Source organism: Ipomoea nil, unplaced genomic scaffold (genome assembly GCF_001879475.1).
Source record: "Ipomoea nil cultivar Tokyo-kokei standard unplaced genomic scaffold, Asagao_1.1 scaffold2921, whole genome shotgun sequence".
Classification (NCBI taxonomy): Eukaryota; Viridiplantae; Streptophyta; class Magnoliopsida; order Solanales; family Convolvulaceae; genus Ipomoea; species Ipomoea nil.
The window spans coordinates 4,408,539-4,428,689 of record NW_017619349.1 but is presented as its reverse complement, the minus strand read 5'-3'; the positions used below and the strand labels follow the sequence as shown (position 1 = coordinate 4,428,689).

Genomic DNA, 20,151 nt, shown 5'->3' with positions numbered 1-20,151 from the left:
CGAAGCATAGCAAGATAAAGCAGGAAGAGTCATCAAAGGAAATAAACAGTAAAAGAGGGCAAGGATCCACATCCAAAGTCTATGACCGGATACACAAAATAGGGAATAAGCTAAAACAAGCGCAATTAGGGCTGCTCATCCGAACCCGGCGCGGTGGCAAGTGGCAGCTCGGTCGACGGCGCAACGGCGACGGTGATGTTATCACATCTGTGCTTGTTTTTATGGTTTTTTTGAATCATCACAGTAATTAAGCTCTTTAATTTTGCTTATTTAATACATGTTTTCCTTGCTATTATCATTTAATTATGGTTCGCACTTGTTTTGAATATTTTACGGTGTTTGTTAGTGTTTTTGAACCATTTTAGGTCAAAGATATGACCAAGGAGAGTTCAAGGATGAGTTTGGAGCAATTTTGGATGAGTTCGGGGCCCAGTGGACTCGACGCGTCGAAATTTTCCAGTAGCTAATTAATTCGCGCATAGGAAGTCTCGACGCGTCGAGAAAATTCTCGACGCGTCGAATATGCGTCTGTTTCTGGGATAAAAATAGACACCTAAAGTGGCGCGGATAAAAAAACAGACGCTTAAAGTGGCGCAGCTGGGCAAAATTCAATACAAGCGCGAGATCTCTTTTCCTAATATCAATTGCGCGGATTTCAAGGCTCATATCTCCATATTAAAAGTTAGCAATTCAAGGAATCTTCCAAATTCTAAATATCATTAAAGACGACAATTTCTTTATTTAAATATAGGAATTAGAATTTGAGTCCAATTTGGTACAAGATTCCTATTTCATCTCAACTTTGTACCCACTATAAAATCCCTCCTTCCTCAACCCTAATGGGAGGACGGGGGGACCGAGAGAATTCAGAGATTCTTGGAGACAAGAAGGAGAGAAATCAAGAGCCACAAGTTGTCTTGGAAAGCAAGAAGAAGACTAGGGAGATTTGGGAAAATTGTCTGGTTAATTCTTGTATTCTTTTGATGATTTGTAATTCTTTATTTATATTTGCTATGTATAATTTAGTCATGCTTGGCTAAATTCTTTAGAGATTCTTGGGTAAAAGTGTTTATGAACCTATGTGCCTGAGCTCTCAGTTTCTTTAATATATTATTATTTGGGTTTAATACTTGTGTTGCAATCGTGATAATATTGTTTGATGCTTGTAATTAATGGACATAGTTACTAGCTTCATAGCCATGTTTGTGTCACCAATGGGAGTTGGGGCATAAATTAGGGCACACACGATTGCACCTAATGGTTGGTCCTTGGGAAAGGGGAACTTATTAGGGGAAGTTTATTCTAGATTGTTGCAAATCGGGAGATGGTAGTAATTAGGAATAATTGAATGCTGATCTTTGATCTTATTGGGTGTTTAAGCCATGGGAGTGGAAATTCACTAGGAATAGAGATTACGGGAGTAATTCGATTCCACTTTGCATTCCCACACAAATCTTAATTCCAAACTAAATATTGCAAACGATAATTGGCACTAGGTGATTAAATACTTGAATCCCATGAATCTCAACTTCTCTCTAATTGTTTTCAAAATCCTGAACCTCTGTTTTATTTTATGTCAATCAATCATCTAAGTAATTGTTAGGATTAGCTCTAATGAATAAGTTAGTAACTAGTGCTTGATACAACCACTTCCCTGTGGATCGATAACTCGTACTCCGAGAATTATTTGTTTGCAAATATACTACGCATCAAATTGGCGCCGTTGCCGGGGAAGTGGCGTTTCCAGTATTAACATTAGTGAAATCTTTATTCTAGGAGACTAGTCCATTTTTATTTTATTTTATTTTATTTTATTTTATTTTGCTAACCCATAACAAGTTCATTGTTTTGAGTGTGATTTAGTTTATGGATAGATATGCATTCCAAGGAACCATGCCACCGTTTTACCCTCTTTCTCAAGGTTATGAGATGAGTTGGAATATGAATCGAGAATATGGAGGAATGGAACAACAATTCCCTTTCTCAAATTTTGCCAACTCTAGTCAAGGATATTATCAAGAAAGTTCATATCAAACATCACAACCCCAATGGTGCTCATTTTGTGGTGGGAATCACTTTGTGGAAAATTGTTACATGCTCAACCCCACCAACCATATCCCTCAACAATCTACTCAAGGATTTTGTGCCAACATGAGTCAAGCTACTTATCAAAGATGCACACCACCTACTCCACAACCCTCACGGTGCATGATATGTGGTGGATCTCATGAGGCGGAAAATTGCTTTATCATGGATCCCAATTACAAGTATCAAGGGCGAGCTCAAGAGTTGCCGTACCAAGAGTTTCAACAAGATTGTCAATCACTTGACCAAATAATTGAGATGAAGTCCAAAGAGACCAAGGTAATGCAATTGTGCTCGAAATATCTGGAGTTACAAGATCACATGAAGGCTCAACTTGATCGCATGAATGCTCGACTCGATCACATGATGGCTCGACAGCAAGATTTGACAATTCAAGAGCCACTTCAAGATTCATTTAATGGAGAGGTTCTAGAAGAGTTGCTCTTGCCAAATGAAGGTCATGAAGTTGAGAGAAATAAAAAGGATGATGAGGATCTTAGAGAGGGAGATGAAGAAATATTTGATAAATGCATTGAGATGGAGACACCAAGCTGGGAGGAAAATGTAGAGTTGCAAGGTAATGATGGCAAGGAACATATAGAGAGTTGCCCATTAGATGAGGAAGTTCTCAATAGAGCACATGATTTGAATGAGGACGTCTCACCAATGGAGAACACTTCCCTTGGAGAGAACTTCAGAGAAATTTTGAATTTGGGAGGCATTGGAGTTCTTAAGGATAATGGCACACATTGGCCTATCTATATATCCAATGATTCCCAATACTTGCTGGTTCATGAGAATGATCCGAGACTCTCATTACTTGTTGAACAAAAGAGTGTTGAAAAAGAAGGAAAAGAGAATGGAGGCATAATTCTTGATTCGGGCAAATGTGGTTCCTTACATGATAACGTGAAGGGTTCGAGCTTAAGAGAGTTTATAAATGGACACCACTTGAAGAAATACTTGGAAGAGAAAGTTGATGGAAAGAAGGGGATTTTTCTTCTCCAATCACCTGATGGCTAGAGAGGTAACGTCGAGCTAACGACGTTAAATTTAGCGCTTCATGGGAGGCACCCCATGTTATCTTTCATTACTTTCCCTATTTATTTATTTCTTTCTAGTTTCGTCTTATTTAGTTTTATTATTTTCTAGTTCGTGATTATTTTATTGCTTCTTAGTTTTCTCTTTTCTCTTGTTCTCCTTTTCTTTTATTCTGCATCAGGGACGATGCAAAGTTTTAAGTGTGAAGGGGAGGAATCATTAATTTGGGGATATTTCTAATTTTTAAAAATTTTTGCTTTTGCTTGGATGACTCATATGCTATTTTTGGTGAATAAGCTACTTGTCTTAGCATGCAGTTAGAATTATTCTCTCTTGTTGGTTTGTGGTTTGTTTTAGTGGTGCTTGCTGCATCTCAATTTGTGATGGATGATTTGAGGTGTAACACATATTTGATCTATTCTCTTGCCAATAGCTTTGTTAACCACTTAATAATTGGATTAGTTCTTGATCTTGTGTTTTGCATTGCTAGTGAAGGCTTATATGAGATTTCGGTCATGGGTGTTTTGCTAGAACTTGCCTCATTACTCCCTAAGTGATGTCTAAGTTTTGCATGTTTTGAAGTGATTTAGGCCATTTTTGTTTAGCCATACCCTTTAAACCTGTCCCTATATATATATATTTTATCCTTCGTATCCCCATTGTGCCTTTTGTTTGTTCAAATAAGTGCTAAGCACTTATCCCCTCTTTGTGATTGTTTTTCTTTGATTTACCCCATTATTATAACCCTTAGCCCGTGGCCAAATATTTCCCTTCCACCCTTGAGAGAATGAAACTTTTATCTTTATCTTTTCCGTATGAAGAGTTTTATGGAGTTGTGCTACGAAAAAAAAAAAGCAGCCAGTGTTACAAATGCTCAAGTGTGGAGGTCATGAAAGTTTGGATTAAAGTTATCTTGCTATATCCAAAAGAAGTCCAAGGACAAAGAAAAGAATGAGAAAAAAAAAAAAAAAGAGAAAGATTGAAAGTTTTTGAGTTTGGATCCCCACTTTACCAAAAAGTTGCTAAGTTCTTAAAAGAAATTTGCTCCTTGAAATTTTGATTATCTCATCTCTTCCAAATTTTGAAAAGTTTAGATAAATTGTGACATTCTCTCTTTTTGATTAATTTTTCCATACCACTTCTTTGTTAGCCTTCACCCGTAGCCCCATTACAAGCTAAATAAAGTCCTATTCGATCTTAGCATGAATTCTTAGATTTGATCTAGGGGAGTATGAAGGGCAAGCCTATGGGATCTCATTCATGAGCCGTGTCTTGCATAATCTCAACTGAGTATTTGTCCACACTTGATCCTCACATACTTTAAATTCTTGGTGCTTGGTTATTGGCTTGGAAATGGGTCTCTTATGTGCCAAACTAATTTGATTCTTGAAGCTTGTTGTTTTGTAGCAAGTTGGTTGGTGGTTTGAAAGGTTGTGCAAGAGAGAGCATGAGTAATTTGTATGTTTTGACTTGTGATTTTATTCCTTAGTTTTGCTTGAGGACAAGCAAAAGCTTAAGTGTGAGGGGGTGATGTTATCACATCTGTGCTTGTTTTTATGGTTTTTTTGAATCATCACAGTAATTAAGCTCTTTAATTTTGCTTATTTAATACATGTTTTCCTTGCTATTATCATTTAATTATGGTTCGCACTTGTTTTGAATATTTTACGGTGTTTGTTAGTGTTTTTGAACCATTTTAGGTCAAAGATATGACCAAGGAGAGTTCAAGGATGAGTTTGGAGTAATTTTGGATGAGTTCGGGGCCCAGTGGACTCGACGCGTCAAAATTTTCCAGTAGCTAATTAATTCGCGCATAGGAAGTCTCGACGCGTCGAGAAAATTCTCGACGCGTCGAATATGCGTCTGTTTCTGGGATAAAAACAGACACCTAAAGTGGCGCGGATAAAAAAACAGACGCTTAAAGTGGCGCAGCTGGGCAAAATTCAATACAAGCGCGAGATCTCTTTTCCTAATATCAATTGCGCGGATTTCAAGGCTCATATCTCCATATTAAAAGTTAGCAATTCAAGGAATCTTCCAAATTCTAAATATCATTAAAGACGACAATTTCTTTATTTAAATATAGGAATTAGAATTTGAGTCCAATTTGGTACAAGATTCCTATTTCATCTCAACTTTGTACCCACTATAAAATCCCTCCTTCCTCAACCCTAATGGGAGGACGGGGGGACCGAGAGAATTCAGAGATTCTTGGAGACAAGAAGGAGAGAAATCAAGAGCCACAAGTTGTCTTGGAAAGCAAGAAGAAGACTAGGGAGATTTGGGAAAATTGTCTGGTTAATTCTTGTATTCTTTTGATGATTTGTAATTCTTTATTTATATTTGCTATGTATAATTTAGTCATGCTTGGCTAAATTCTTTAGAGATTCTTGGGTAAAAGTGTTTATGAACCTATGTGCCTGAGCTCTCAGTTTCTTTAATATATTATTATTTGGGTTTAATACTTGTGTTGCAATCGTGATAATATTGTTTGATGCTTGTAATTAATGGACATAGTTACTAGCTTCATAGCCATGTTTGTGTCACCAATGGGAGTTGGGGCATAAATTAGGGCACACACGATTGCACCTAATGGTTGGTCCTTGGGAAAGGGGAACTTATTAGGGGAAGTTTATTCTAGATTGTTGCCAATCGGGAGATGGTAGTAATTAGGAATAATTGAATGCTGATCTTTGATCTTATTGGGTGTTTAAGCCATGGGAGTGGAAATTCACTAGGAATAGAGATTACGGGAGTAATTCGATTCCACTTTGCATTCCCACACAAATCTTAATTCCAAACTAAATATTGCAAACGATAATTGGCACTAGGTGATTAAATACTTGAATCCCATGAATCTCAACTTCTCTCTAATTGTTTTCAAAATCCTGAACCTCTGTTTTATTTTATTTATTTTATGTCAATCAATCATCTAAGTAATTGTTAGGATTAGCTCTAATGAATAAGTTAGTAACTAGTGCTTGATACAACCACTTCCCTGTGGATCGATAACTCGTACTCCGAGAATTATTTGTTTGCAAATATACTACGCATCAAATTGGCGCCGTCCCTCACACTTAAAACTTTGCATTGTCCCTGATGCAGAATAAAAGAAAAGGAGAACAAGAGAAAAGAGAAAACTAAGAAGCAATAAAATAATCACGAACTAGAAAATAATAAAACTAAATAAGACGAAACTAGAAAGCAATAAATAAATAGGGAAAGTAATGAAAGATAACATGGGGTGCCCGGTCACTCCCTCGGCCCCCTCATCCAAGTCGGGGACGTGAACGCTCAGCAAAGTGGGTGAAATAACTCCCGAGGAGGCCACCAACTCCACAGGCTCGTCGGCGCGATCAAGGGGTGATAGTGAGAAGCCCGCCGCAGGGGTCACTGGCTCGGGGTTCTCCATCTCGGCCGGCAGCTTGAGGATGACCGGGTCGAAGGCATCTCCTTTCTGACGAAGGGCGGTGTAGATCTCCTGCTGCATAGCATACCGGCCCACCTGGAAGGCCATAGCACTCTCCACCGCAATCGTCTCCTTCCCAGTGTCACTAGCTAGCCACGAGGTGACTATGTCGCCGCTGCGCCCGCGGACATACTCCTCGGCATCTCGAACTCATCAGACTTCTTGTAGGCGGGGAGGACCTGTCTAAGCTCCTCCGCATGCCTCTTCCTCTCCGCCTCCAAGGCCTTCCAGGACTCGGCGTCACGCTTGATTGCCTCATTGGTCTGCCTGGTCTCGGCCTCCAAAGCTCGCACCAGCTCGCGAGCGCGACCCTGCTCATCCTCGACAAGGGCCACGGTGGACACGGCCCAACCCTGAGAAGAGGCACAATCATAACAAAGCAACATCGAGGACTAAGTGCAACAAAGGAAGTCACAAGCAAGAATACATACCTCGATGGTACGGAGGGCCTCTCGAACGATAGCGGGCAAGCTCTGCGTCGTGTGCTCGGTAGGCGGCAGCGGGGGCGGTACAGCCGGCGGTACAGGGGGGCGACTCGCCTGCGGTCGCGTCCCTCCCGGTGGCGGCGCACCAGGCTCAGAAGGGGGGGCGCCAGACTGCGCGGTAACCTTCTGCCTCTTCGCAATAGGACCACGTGCCACGACGCGCTCAAGGCGCTCGCGGAACAAAGACATGATGGGAGATCTCGCTGCAAAAGGAGACTAGCAAGGGTTAATCCATAAGCCATATGTACAAATGATGGCCTGGCAAAGGAAGGGGAACAAACCACGAGTACAGGCACACGGTGGGCCGACAGCGGACCCGGAGGACCTGGGCTCGGCAAAAACCTCGCCCGAAGACCCCGAGGATCCCGGGGACTGCTCTGGCGGCTCATCGTCGGACAACTCGATCAAGGGACGCGCATCAGACTGGGGTGTACGCAGAAGGCGCGGGCGAATACGAGGCGGTAGCGGCCCATCCGACACAAAGCCCAGGCTACGCATGTTCTCCGGCGTAATCATCTCGCCAATGACAATCTCTCCCCGATCGCCCCGGAAGGCATGGACGTCCCGGGCTAAGGCGGCCGTCTGGAGCGGGGTCCTGTGGCGCACAAACCTGTTGTTCCAAGATAGGAACGGCCGACGATCGCCGACCGAGATGAAGACAAAGTGCGGTTTCCAATCTCTGTTGGTCTGATTGAAGTCATGGAACGTCTTCATACGCGCCCGGGCCGCTATGCCCACGAACCCCTTACTGGCCTGGCCGGAGGACGAGGTGACTTGAAACAAACTCTGGAAGAGATCCATGTAGGGCTTGACACGAATGGTGTGGCAGTGAAGCAAGAAGGCAAGAAGTAGGTAATGAGCATTCGGCACCAACTGCCCGGGTGCAATGCCGTAATGGTTAAGGAAGGATTCGACGAAGGGATGAATAGGGAAGCGAAAACCGAGGTACATGGACTGCACGTGAACCCCGAAGAAGAGGGGTGACGGAGGCTCGGTGACATTCCCTGACAGGGAAGGCAGGCGTACCTCGCCCGCAGACCCAACGTAGCGTTCGGCCTCCTCAAACTCCTGCACGGAGGTCCGAGCCAAAGTCGAGGCCGCGACGAGTGTCTCCAAAGGGGTGTACTGGACATGATCCTCGTATGGGACCGCGAGGGGGTCCTCCATGACGGGAGGATGGGCGTCCAACGGACCCTCGTATGGCATGGTGACCTTCCCAGAGGGGGAATGAGCGGGAAAAGGAGTAGGGGGATCGCTAGTATCATCCATGGGAAGGATGTGGGTGTCTACGGAATCCAGAAAATTGTCCAAGGAACCGGAGGAAGTGCACATGCACCAACTAAACCTACGAGATAAAAGAGAAAGAGAAGGGGTATAAGAGCGGGGCGTGTTCAAAAAAAAAAAAAAAGGAGGAGTACCTCGGCCCAGGGCCGAGGTCGGCACGGCGCGGGGCCGGCCTCGTACGCCGACGCCCGGAGGGTGACGCTACCCCGGAGGCTGGGCCTGTAGGCCCACCCTGTGGCCGTGTCGCGGCGAGGCCGGCGCACCAGCACCGTAGCGCCGTGACGGACGACGTATGTTAAAAAAAAAAAAAAAGAAGGGGCAGTTTGGAGGGCCGAGGTCAGGGTCGGCCCGACCTCGGCAGAGCAGGCCTGCCGGCACGGCCTCGGGCAGCGAGGTCGGCGCGACCCGGCGCCGTGGAGTGGCGCGTCGGCCGTGGCCAACCTCGCCGTGGACTGAGCCCGGGAGGTCGGCCGGGGACCACGAGAGCACGGCTGGAGAGCCGCCTCTGTGGCAGTAGCGCGACAGTGCCGCCGCGACGGAACAGCGGCACCGTGTCGCGCCACCCGGCCGGCGCAGCGGCTCCGCGACAGAGCAGTCCGGCACGGTGGCGCGAAGAGCAAAGAAAAAAAAAACATAAAAGGAAAGGGGAAAAGAGAGAGGAGAAAGAAGGGGCGTACCGCGCTCGGGCCCGGGGCTCGGCGACGGGGAGCAGCGGGGGACGATCGGAGGTCGGGTTGCCGCCGCGAGGAGAGGTCGCCGGAGGTTGTCGCCGGAGACTCGCCGGATTTTTGGGAGAGAGGAGGGATGATGGAGTGATGGAAAGTGGGGAATGAAAGGGGGGAAAAGGGTTTATATAGAAGAGGGGGAGATAGGAAGAGGGGGAGTTTGAAATTCAAAAGGCAAAAAAAAAGGGGGGAAAAAGTGAAAGGATGGATGTGATTGGTTGACTAGGAGAAGATGATCAAAACCTAAGAGGACACTACTGTGTATATGTCCTAGCAGATGAAGGAGTCATGTTCCGGATGGAGTTTTTCATCATTATCGCGAGAAGTACACCTGGACGGCACCTATAACGCAGGGACGCAGGCGTCTCGGGGTCGGCATTCTGTTAGGTCGGTCAGAGCGTCTACTCTCCTTCACTGACGATTACTCGCAGCTCGGATTGTGGGGGACTGATGACGGATATATTAGGAACCGACCCGCACCGACCCGAGGGCGCGGACAAGAACGGGTCCCGGGGCGGCGCCACGTACCCGCCCCGGACGGGGCCTCGCCACGTGGCCCCCGCACGGGCCACGTCGGAGGCCGGGCCGACTTCCAAATGGGCTCGGCCTGGCCCCACAGCACGGCCCGGTCGCGAAACCGGGCGCGGTCAACTCGGATCTAACCACCCCCCGCTTTAGGGGGTGGCGGTTAGGGGCGGGGGTTGTATAAAAATCCCCCACCTTGTCTAGTTAGGACACGCTCTACATTTCCTACATACTTTGTCCTAAAATACTACTGTAATAGCCAATTCTATGGCATTTAATACAATCTATGGTCTCACGGCTTTCACTATATCGCTCGTATCATTTATTTGTTATTCGTACTCTTATTCGGGTTAGTTAAGTCGGACCCCCGGTTTAATTAATTCCATCACATATTTTTAAATAAGTATTTCAAAGTATATCAATGCAATATTATATAGAAGATGTTCATGCATAGGTAAATAAATGTTGAATTTGTTTATTTAAATCGGTAATTTAAAGTATATAAATGCAAGATAATATATGAGAGATTGATTATATATAACTGTCACAAAAATAAATGTTTGCAACTTTTTTTTTTTTTATGTAAAATGTTTGTAACTTTGTAATAACGCTAATCTAAGTACTAAGTCTAAAAGCGATAGTCTAAATAAATAATATTTTTTGTTTATATTTTTCTATTTCTCTTTTAGGTAGCATTGTTATTGTTTTCATCTTCAGTACATTTTTTTTATGTTATTGGTAGTATGTCATGTGCAATTGGGTTATTGGTAGTATCATAGAGGAATTCATCATGCAATGAGATTTATGGTGTATGAATTTTTAAATTTGTCTTGTTGTGTATATGACTTAGATCTTGTGCTATGAACTCTTTATCTTACAAGCACATGTTGATATTTGGTAGTGGTAGTTTTCTCCTACATGTTTTATGTGTTGTGAGACATCTAATTCTAAATTAATTAAATGCATATGTATTATTTTTTTGTTGTAGCTACTAATTATTTTTTAATTTAAGTAATAAGAGCAATAAAGTGGGAAAATTATGATGTGGAACCGTATCCACGTCCACCTTGCAAGGTGGACAAAGGTGGACACAGTTTCAAAATTGTTAATAATTATGAATATATAGTTCAAAAAGTATGAACATATAGTTCTATAATTATGAAAATAGAGTTGTGAACATAATTATGATCATATAATTCTGTAATTATGAATATAGAGATTCAATAATTGTGAATATGAAGTTAAAAAATTATGAATATATAGCTTTATAATTATGAACATATAGTTTAGTAATTATGAACATAGAGTTCTGTAATTGCGAATATAGAGTTCAATAATTATGAATATGAAGTTCAAAAATTATGAATATAGAGCATTATAATTATGAACATAGAACTGTGTCCACATTACAAGGTGGACATGCACAGTTGCACATCGTAACGATGGAATAAAGTGGCGTACATACTTTTCATCCACAATAATGAAATCATTGATTTTTTTTTTAATTTCTATTCGTTGTTGAGACAATTTGTTTTGAGAGTTTGTCAATGACAATTACTGTCAATAGATGATGATAATACATAACAGCATCCGCTAATGCCCAAAATAATACACATTTCTTACATATATACAAGCAAAAGCTGGCTGCTTTACATTTCTGCATTTGTAAGGGGTCCGGGCAAAATTTATGGTACCAACAGAAATGCAACAATGCCCATCGAGCCACAAGGCTAGCTCGGATCATTAACCATTAGACATCTACTCCTACTAACCAATGTTTTTGTTTCCCCTCAAAGACAATAAAACAATCTACTTTTTCTTACATTCTAAAAAGGTACCTTAGATCTTCTACAGTGAGGCGACTTGCAGTGCCTCCTGCATGATCTTCACCAAAAGCAGATGCAACCAAGGTTCTCTTGTCTTCCTGAAACGCAACAACAACTATCACAAGTTAAGGGTAAAATGTAAAAACATATTAAGACAAATCTTAAAATTTGATATTTTTTGTTCAAGTTGACGAGAAATGCCGGCGGTATGGCTAAATCTCCCTAATCTTCCATTACATTTATTTAATCCTGGTATGTTGGAGAGAATTTGCGAACCAATTGGAAGTTATCTGTTCTCGGATTCGGCGACTGAGAGGAAGTGTTGCGAGAGTGAGAGTTGAGATTGACGTGAGTAAGGCATTGCCAGACCGAATATGGATTGCGATTGGAGGGGAGGGGAGGGGACTGGATTTTGGCAGAAAGTTTGGTATGAACAGATTCCTAATTTCTGTTTAAATTGTCATCAATTGAGAGCTAAAAAGGAGTGTAGAGGGAAGCAGCCGGAATTTCCGATAGAGGAGGAGGTCGTGGAGAAGGTGTTAAATAATCCTTTATGCGCTATAACTTGAATGCGGAAGCACAATTAACAATGATCGCATGTAAATCAAATCAATCAACTAAACAATGTTCATGATCATGGATTTTTAATTAAATAGAAAAGATATAACTTACTTGGTTCCATTGAAGATGTAGTCTCTAAATTGAATGAATCAAGAATATAATGCTTCACCTCTCTGATCCGTATACCTTAATCACCTCCTGATGATACGGAGACTAGAAAACTTAGAGATTTGAAATTGTTAAGATCCCTAGAGTTTTCCTGGGTATTTATAGATGTGATGAGAAATCCTCTTTCAAGAGGAATGGGGAACCTCCTTTAGGAATAGAAATCCCTTTAGGAATGTGACCTCCTTTAGGAATAGAAATCCCTTTAGGATTGTGAAACCCATAACCTTATCCATTATACATCTTTTAACCCTTATAAACTTAAATTTTAACAGAATGAGAGGGAGGGAATTTCACCCAGTAATTCCGCCTTTACACATCACTGATCATCAATGTGAGTACCTTATGGAATTACAACCTTTATTATATAAATCATTGTTAGGAAATAATTATTTCTAACAGTCTCCCACTGAGTCATATGAGCATGACACCTTAATTATATGAATCAACGTTAGGAATAAATTATTTCTAACAATCTCCCACTTGATTCATATATGCGTGACTTTACAATTTTCAATCCTTAATTTGAGTTCTCTTAATATGAAAATGTAAAAGTCACCACCTTATCGAACTTTATTAACCGAATCATGGAGGTTACAGGCCTGACATAGCGTCCCGCTCCCTTCCATGTATCACAGTTAATAAGAATTCGAACCATAATAATAAGGTAAAATCCGAAAGTACCTTATTCCTTATGTCTTAAACAAGACCATTGTTATCACTTCTGAATTATGCATAAATAAGTGATCAACATCAACCATAACAAAATCAAAACCTGAATAGATATCTAAAAGTATCATCAACCTGATGTGTTATCAAACATAAATCCATACATGTATGGCAAAGTTAACCGTTATACAAGGACTTTACCAGTATGCCCATCCTTTCCAACATGGCCAATGAAGGTCGTGGGCGCCAATCCCTTAGTCAACGGATCCGTGATCATAAGATCGGTGCCAATATGCACTATTGATACTCTTTTGATTTTGTACCTTCTCCTTAACAGACAGAAATTTCAAATCCATGTGCTTGGCACCACTAGTATATCTGTCGTTCTTTGAGAAGAACATAGCTGCTGTATTATCATAATGAAGCCTCAATGAAATTACGCAGCCATGATTATTGAATTGTAGCCTCAAAGCATGCTACAAATTCTGCCTTTATAGTGGAAGTAGCAATGACAAGCTCCTTCACACTCATCCAAGATATTGCTCCATGAGCAAGTGGAAAAAATATATTCGAATGTGGATTTTCGGGTATCCAAACATCTGGCATAGTCTGAATCCGAATAACCTATAACCTCCAGGTTATTCGTTCCTTTTATAGGTGAGCATGTGGTCCTTAGTGCCTTGTAAGTATCACAGGACCCTCTTTTGCAGTTTTCCAGTTTATATCTTTCTAAAACTTTATTAATGTGAGTCTTCTAGGATAAACCTAAAATCCCATTGATCTATCACAGAATATTTCTTATTCCAATCACATATGAAGTCTCGCCCATATCCTTCATTTCAAAGTTCTTAGAAAGATATTCCTTAACATCACGCAACATCCCTTTTTATTTATTAGCAGCAAGAAGAATGTCGTCAACATGTAATAGTAGGATTACAAACTTGCTTCCATTAAACCTTTATGTGGATACACCGATCAACAGTGATCTCTACAAAACCAAATGACAATTTCAAGTACTATTGTCTAGAAGCATGTTTTAATCCATATATCGACATCTTCAATCTACATACCAGATTTTCCTTTCCTGTGGCCATGAAGCCTTGCGGCTAATCCATGTATACTTTCTCTTTTAATTTACCAATCAGAAAGGCAATTTTAACAACCATTTGGTGGAGCTCAAGAACAGAATGAGCCACCAAAACCAAAATAATTCTCAAGGAGAATTATTATCCTGTATGGCTTGGTTAAATGAGACTGGATAATTATCAATGCTCAAGTCACTTTCATGCTCAAGTGCATAAACAATATAGTCATTAGGAATGGCTGATCTTTTCTATCTAGTAGATCTACTTAATGCCACTTCCTGCTGAGATTTCACTTGATCATCATCTAGAGTTTCAACCTCATCTTCATTTACAATATCTTCCTCATGTGGAATTTGAGCATCTAGTTGTTGTTGTTCCAAAGTATTTCCATAAGGCTACACTGCACTGCAGCAATAGGAACAACAACAGGAAAAAGGATCACTTGATGAATCTGGAACCATCAATGACTCCTTAATCTCAACATTACGAGCTCCCACACTCCCACTGACTTCGCCATTTTAAATGAAGCGAGCATCACCAGACTCAACAATCCTCGTACTTATGATTAGGACAATAAACATGTACCCTTTAGACCTTTCTGGATATCCAATGAAATAACCACTAATGGTTCTGGATTCCAATTTATTTTCATGTGGATTATATATCCTCACTCCAGCTTGACAGCCCCAAATGTGAAGATGCCTCAAACTAGGTTTCCTTCTTGTCCACAGTTCATAAGGTGTTTTAAAAACAACGTTACTAGGAACCCTATTGAGTAAGTATGTTGTTGTCGTTAATGCATATATCCACAATGAAACAGGCAATGTACAATTATTTACCTTACTCTTAACCATTTCCCTTAGAGTACGATTTCACCTTTCTTCCACACCATTTTGATGTGGTGTGCCTAGCATTGTGTATAATGCACAAATTCCCTTAGATTCGAGGAATTTCTTTAAATGTGCTGAGAATTTGCCCAACTTTTGATGTTTTCCCATAATACTCATCACCTTTATATGATCTAGTTGTCTTTACCTTTCTATTTAACTGACTCTCAACTTCAAATATAAATGTCTCTGGGACATCCACAGACTGAGATCTTTCACGCAGTAAATAGATGTAACAGTACCCAGAATGATCATCAATAAAGGTAATAAAGTATTTATCACCGCTCCAAGACGGATCATCAAAAGAGACCACAGATATCTGTATGTATTAAATCAAGTAATCATGAGCTTCTTGTGGCTGAGTGTACTGATACATGTCTGACTTGCTTTACCTTTATGCAATCGACACATGCATCATTCCAGTCAGTAAAATCCAATTGAGACAAAAATCCAACTTTAATAAGTCTCAATATTCTTTCTTTGGATATATGACTAAGCCTTTTTATGCCACAAGTCAGCTGAAGATTCTTTTGGTGCACTTCTTTTAACACAAACATCACATTAAACAAGGAATTAACAAAGTCATCATTAAGATTGAAACAGTATAGTGTATCCAACAAAACACCAGAACCATAAAGGTTTTTGTTGATACAAACATTTGTTTCCAATCTTAAAGTAAAAACTCAATGTTTCCAACTTAGCTGTTGAAACAAGATTTCTAGAACAATTTGGAACATACAGACAATTCTCAAGATCAAGGCAAAAACTTGTATCCAGCTTAATTCTGTAAGTTCCAATACCTTCAATTCTAGCTTTCATCATGTTTCCCATGAAAAAGACACTTTTCATTTTCCCTTTGAGGTTGAACACTACAAGAAAAATGCACATAGACAACACTAGAAAGACAACAGTTTTTAAGAAAAGTGTTGTCTTTTGTATAAAAGACAACAGTTTGGTCCAAAACCGTTGTCTTTGATGCAACACTTTTGTCAAAGACAACGGTTTTTACTTAACCGTTGTTATAAGTGTGTTGTCTTTGTGCATTTTGTGAAAAGACAACACCACAACGACAACGGTTTTTAAAAACGGTTTTTAAAAACCGTTGTCTATGTGCGTTTTTTTTTAAATAAGACAACGGTTTTTTTAACTGTTGTCGTTGGTGTGTTGTCTTTAAGCGGACTGGAATACACAACACTAGAAAGACAACGGTTTTAAACAACCGTTGTCTTTGTGCGCTCTTTTTAAAAAAATAGACAACGGTTTTATTTAACCGTTGTCGTTGGTGTGTTGTCGTTAAGCGCACTCGAATACACAACACTAAAACAACAACGGTTTTGTATAACCGTTGTCTTTGCATGTTCTTTATTTGTTTAAGACAACGGTTTTATTTAACCGTTGTCTTTGATATGTTGTCTTTAAGTGTATTTGAATACACAACACTATAAAGACAACGGTTTTAAAAAACCGTTGTCGTTGCGCATCATTATATAACATGTATATAAAATAAAAACAAAGAAGTTAACTAGAAAAATCAAACCTATGACCTCGTGCTTAACAAATACAAGGTTTTACCAACTACACAACACAAACTTTTATATCTTAGGGTGCAACATGTGGTATATAACTGGGTTTCTTCTGTGTTGTTTGTGAAAACCAAGACAACTACTTTAGATGATAATAGTTAAAGAATTCCCCCCAGGAAGAATAGAACATAAGACCTCTAACATAATAAACTAAGCTAAACCCACCAAGCTACTGCAACACTTACGTATTTAAACGCAACATCTAGTATATTACCAAAATAGCTCTATTTTCGTTCATATTTAATTAAATATAAAATTATTCACCAAAATTTCAAAGTAAATTCATTAAAGTTTTATTTTCAATTATATTACAATAAAGGCCAATCTATGAATTCAAAATAATAATAATAATTATCAAGTATAAAAAAAATATGGGGTGGTGTTCACCCCCTCCCCCAATATAGACTTATCACAATTATCATCCCATTTTTTTTATCACGAGCAATAGTGTCAATCAATTCATTTTTGTCACAAAAAAGTTATTATTTATGAAATCACAAATTTTTGTCAAAAAAAATCTATTATTTATGACGAAATTATAGAGTGTCACAATTTTTTTTCATTAAATGTCCTAATTTTTGCAGTGAGTCTCCAGTCAAAATTATTTGGTTGAGTAATATCTCATTTTGAGTCCTATATTCTCTTTAGAAAATTCTCTCTTAATTTTCAGCTTTATCATTTCATTAATGTATTGGATTCCTTTTTATATTTGATTACTATCTATTTTTAAAATTTTAGTGTATCGAGATTCATGATAGAGGAAAATGTCAAGTTTAATTTACTTGAATAAAATTTTACTTTCATCACATGTCTTGATCTTATTAAAGGTATTATTAAAGGCAGTGAAGAATACATATGCCAATCAATGAGGTTCATGTTATTGGGAAGTATAAATAAAATCATTAAAAAAGTGAAGTAAATGTATACATATTTTTACTTAAAATAGATAAAACCGACAAAGTTAAAAACAATCGAAATTATGTTAGGAACATTGTATTAGGATTTTGATGATACCAATGTAATGTAGAAAGTAGACCCCTAACTATTTACTTTTTCGATTGCTACTTTCGTCCTAGACGAGAGTTGCCATAACTTCCCTGTAATTTGTGTTAAGCTAGACAAACACACAAAAATGAGTTATGTCTAGTTTATAGGGTCTCCAAGACGAAAGAAGACACAAGGCGTGATGAACAGCAACGAGAACTAATCAGGAGTTGTCAACTATCTCGAAAGGACAGATTTATTAAAGACAATTCTCACCAAGCACTCTTTCTCTTCAACAACGAGAAGAATGTTTTATCTGTCTGACTCGACAACATCCTAGGAATATAAGGACCTCAACTTTTGGAACACGTTTACCAAGGAGCATTAAATGAAGATGTACCATCTCCTGGAGCTAAAGGACAAAAACCCTAATGCTCTCCATACCTTCAACAGCTACATGGTACAACCTCATTAATGGAGCATTTAATGCATGAAGCTCCCAGGCCCTTATCCACTGGATAAAAGGTTCGAAATTTCATCTCCCTCCAACGGATGAATTTTCATCACCTATATAAACCCACCTTCATCAACTAAGAAGGTGCTGGTTCAACTTTCACTCGATCTATATACTTGCAAAAGCTCTTAAACGCTCTCAGTTCTCTCAAGCTTTTGTGAACCAGTGTTAAGGTGCTAAGATATTTGAAGAAGTTCATTGATCATCATCTTACACCTTAAGGAAGTCTTGCCATTTGTACGAAGAAATCATCTCACACAATCAAGACTTCATCAAGTTGGAGAAATCAGAAATCATTTTCTACCAACCTCAACTCTGAAGAAGAAGTTGATAGAGGCGGAGTAAACTCGGGGAGTTGAAAAACCTACGAAGGTTGTCCGGCTTAGTGATCAAGGAAGTCTTTGTGTAATTGTACTAACGAGTGATAGTGCAATCCTTCCATAAGTTATGGAAGAAGAGTGGAGTAGGCAACGTTAGCCGAACCACTATAAAATCTCTTGTCCCTTTATCTCTTTACTTACGCATTTCATTTCTGCATCATATTGTCCTCATCATCATTACCGAAAGTTCTCTTTTTAACGTAAACTCGTGCAAAGTAAATAATCGAATCTGACATATCCGCTGCGCCAAACCACCGAAAGGTGATTTTTGGGGTAAAACACGAAAAGAGTCTATTCACCCCCCCCCCCCCCTCTAGATTCTCACTACACTCTATCGGGACCAACAACTGGTATCAGAGCCAAATACCTTGAACGGTAAAGGCTTTGCTTTTACTGCCTGGTAGATCCCCTATCAAAATTCTGAAAAACTGCATATTTTTCAACTCTGCACGAATTTTTGTAAAATGGAAAAGGATCATGCTAACCGCTCTAAGCAACTTGTTTTTAGTCTTGCTAAATTTGATGATTGGAAGATAAGAATGCAGGCACTCCTCTGCTCCATACATGACGAAATGTGGGACGTCATAACAACTGGACCAATTACGGTTATGATGGCGAATACACAAGCAGCAGCTCAAGGAGCCAATGCTGAGCAAATGATACCGAAGCCAAAAGATTCATACAACTCGGAATAAAGGACAAGAGCAAACCTGGATAACGTAGCACGGAATATCCTCTACAACTCCCTTGATGACTCCTTGTTCCCAAGAGTCCGAAAGTGCAAGAATGCCATGGAAATATGGAATGTTTTTATGGAACTAGGAGAAGGGGATGAGCAGGAGAAAGACAACAAACTGACTGTAGCCATGAAGAAGTTTGAACATTTCAAGATGCTTCCAAATGAGACAATCATGGACATGGAGCTGAGATTCACCAGACTCATGGGAGATCTGACTAATCTCGGGAAGGAATTGACCGAGAAAGAAAGGAATCTAAAAATTCTTCGTGGCCTGCCAAAATCTTGGGAAATGAAGGTCATTGCAATGAGGGACAATCGAGACATGAAAACAACGAGCACGGCCAAGATCTTTAGTGATCTCAAAGCATATGAGTTCGAACATGACCCGAAAGATGCCGAAGAATCTGAAACGAGAAATATCGCTCTCATGGCCAACCAATCAGCATCAACATCCAACAGGTCGAAATCTAACTCTTGTGATTTTTTATCTGATGAACAATATGCACTATTTGTAAGGAAAATGAAAAGGTTCATAAGGAAGAACAACTTTCAAGACTCTCATCGTTCGGGTCACCGAAAGCAACACGAAAGTTCTCTTCAAACCTCAAAGGCAGAAACCACAGACTCGCAACTGTTGTGCTACAATTGTCGAAAACCAGGACATTTTAAGGCCAATTGTCCTCATCCAATAGTGAGCAAGCATCAAGATAGTAACACTACCAAAAGCCCATCCAAGGAGACTGGAGAAAGATACAAAAGAAATGACAAGCCAGAATCATCAGGCTCCAGAAACGAGAGAAGAAGGAAGGCAATGGTAGTGAACGAAACCTCTGACACAGTTGTGAACGAAAGTAGCTCCTCAAGCTCGAGTTCAGACATCGAAAGTTCTGAAGAAGAAAAAGGACTCCTATGCCTTTTCAGTCAGGAATCAGAAGATCTATGCCTTATGGCTGACGAAGATGAGGTAAACTCTCATTCATCTTCTTGTTATTCAGCTGAGTCAAGTTCTGTAGAGAGTCAAACCTCCAATGAATCGGTTACCGAAATGATGAGGAGGTTCAAAGTGATAAATAACACATACTCCAAACTTAAGGAGGAGAACTCTCGGCTCATGATTAGCTACAATGCGCTAAGGCAAGTTTGA

The 20,151-nt window shown here is 40.1% G+C and overlaps 1 protein-coding gene across 1 annotated transcript; it reads left to right on the top strand.

The window, feature by feature from the left end:
• Nucleotides 1-19,059: 19,059 nt before the first annotated feature.
• On the top strand, nt 19,060-20,151 carry LOC109160846 (suppressor protein SRP40-like). Its single transcript, XM_019309091.1, has 2 exons — nt 19,060-19,466; nt 19,545-20,151. Exons 1-2 carry the CDS (start codon nt 19,060-19,062, stop codon nt 20,149-20,151), a joined length of 1,014 nt encoding a protein of 337 aa, XP_019164636.1.

Bases quoted from the DNA above. Each gene is read 5' to 3' on its own strand.
- LOC109160846 (XM_019309091.1), top strand. From the start codon at position 19,060: ATGGAAATATGGAATGTTTTTATGGAACTAGGAGAAGGGGATGAGCAG. The intron at 19,467-19,544 runs GTCGAAATCTAA...AAGGTTCATAAG, and splicing joins TCAGCATCAACATCCAACAG to GAAGAACAACTTTCAAGACT.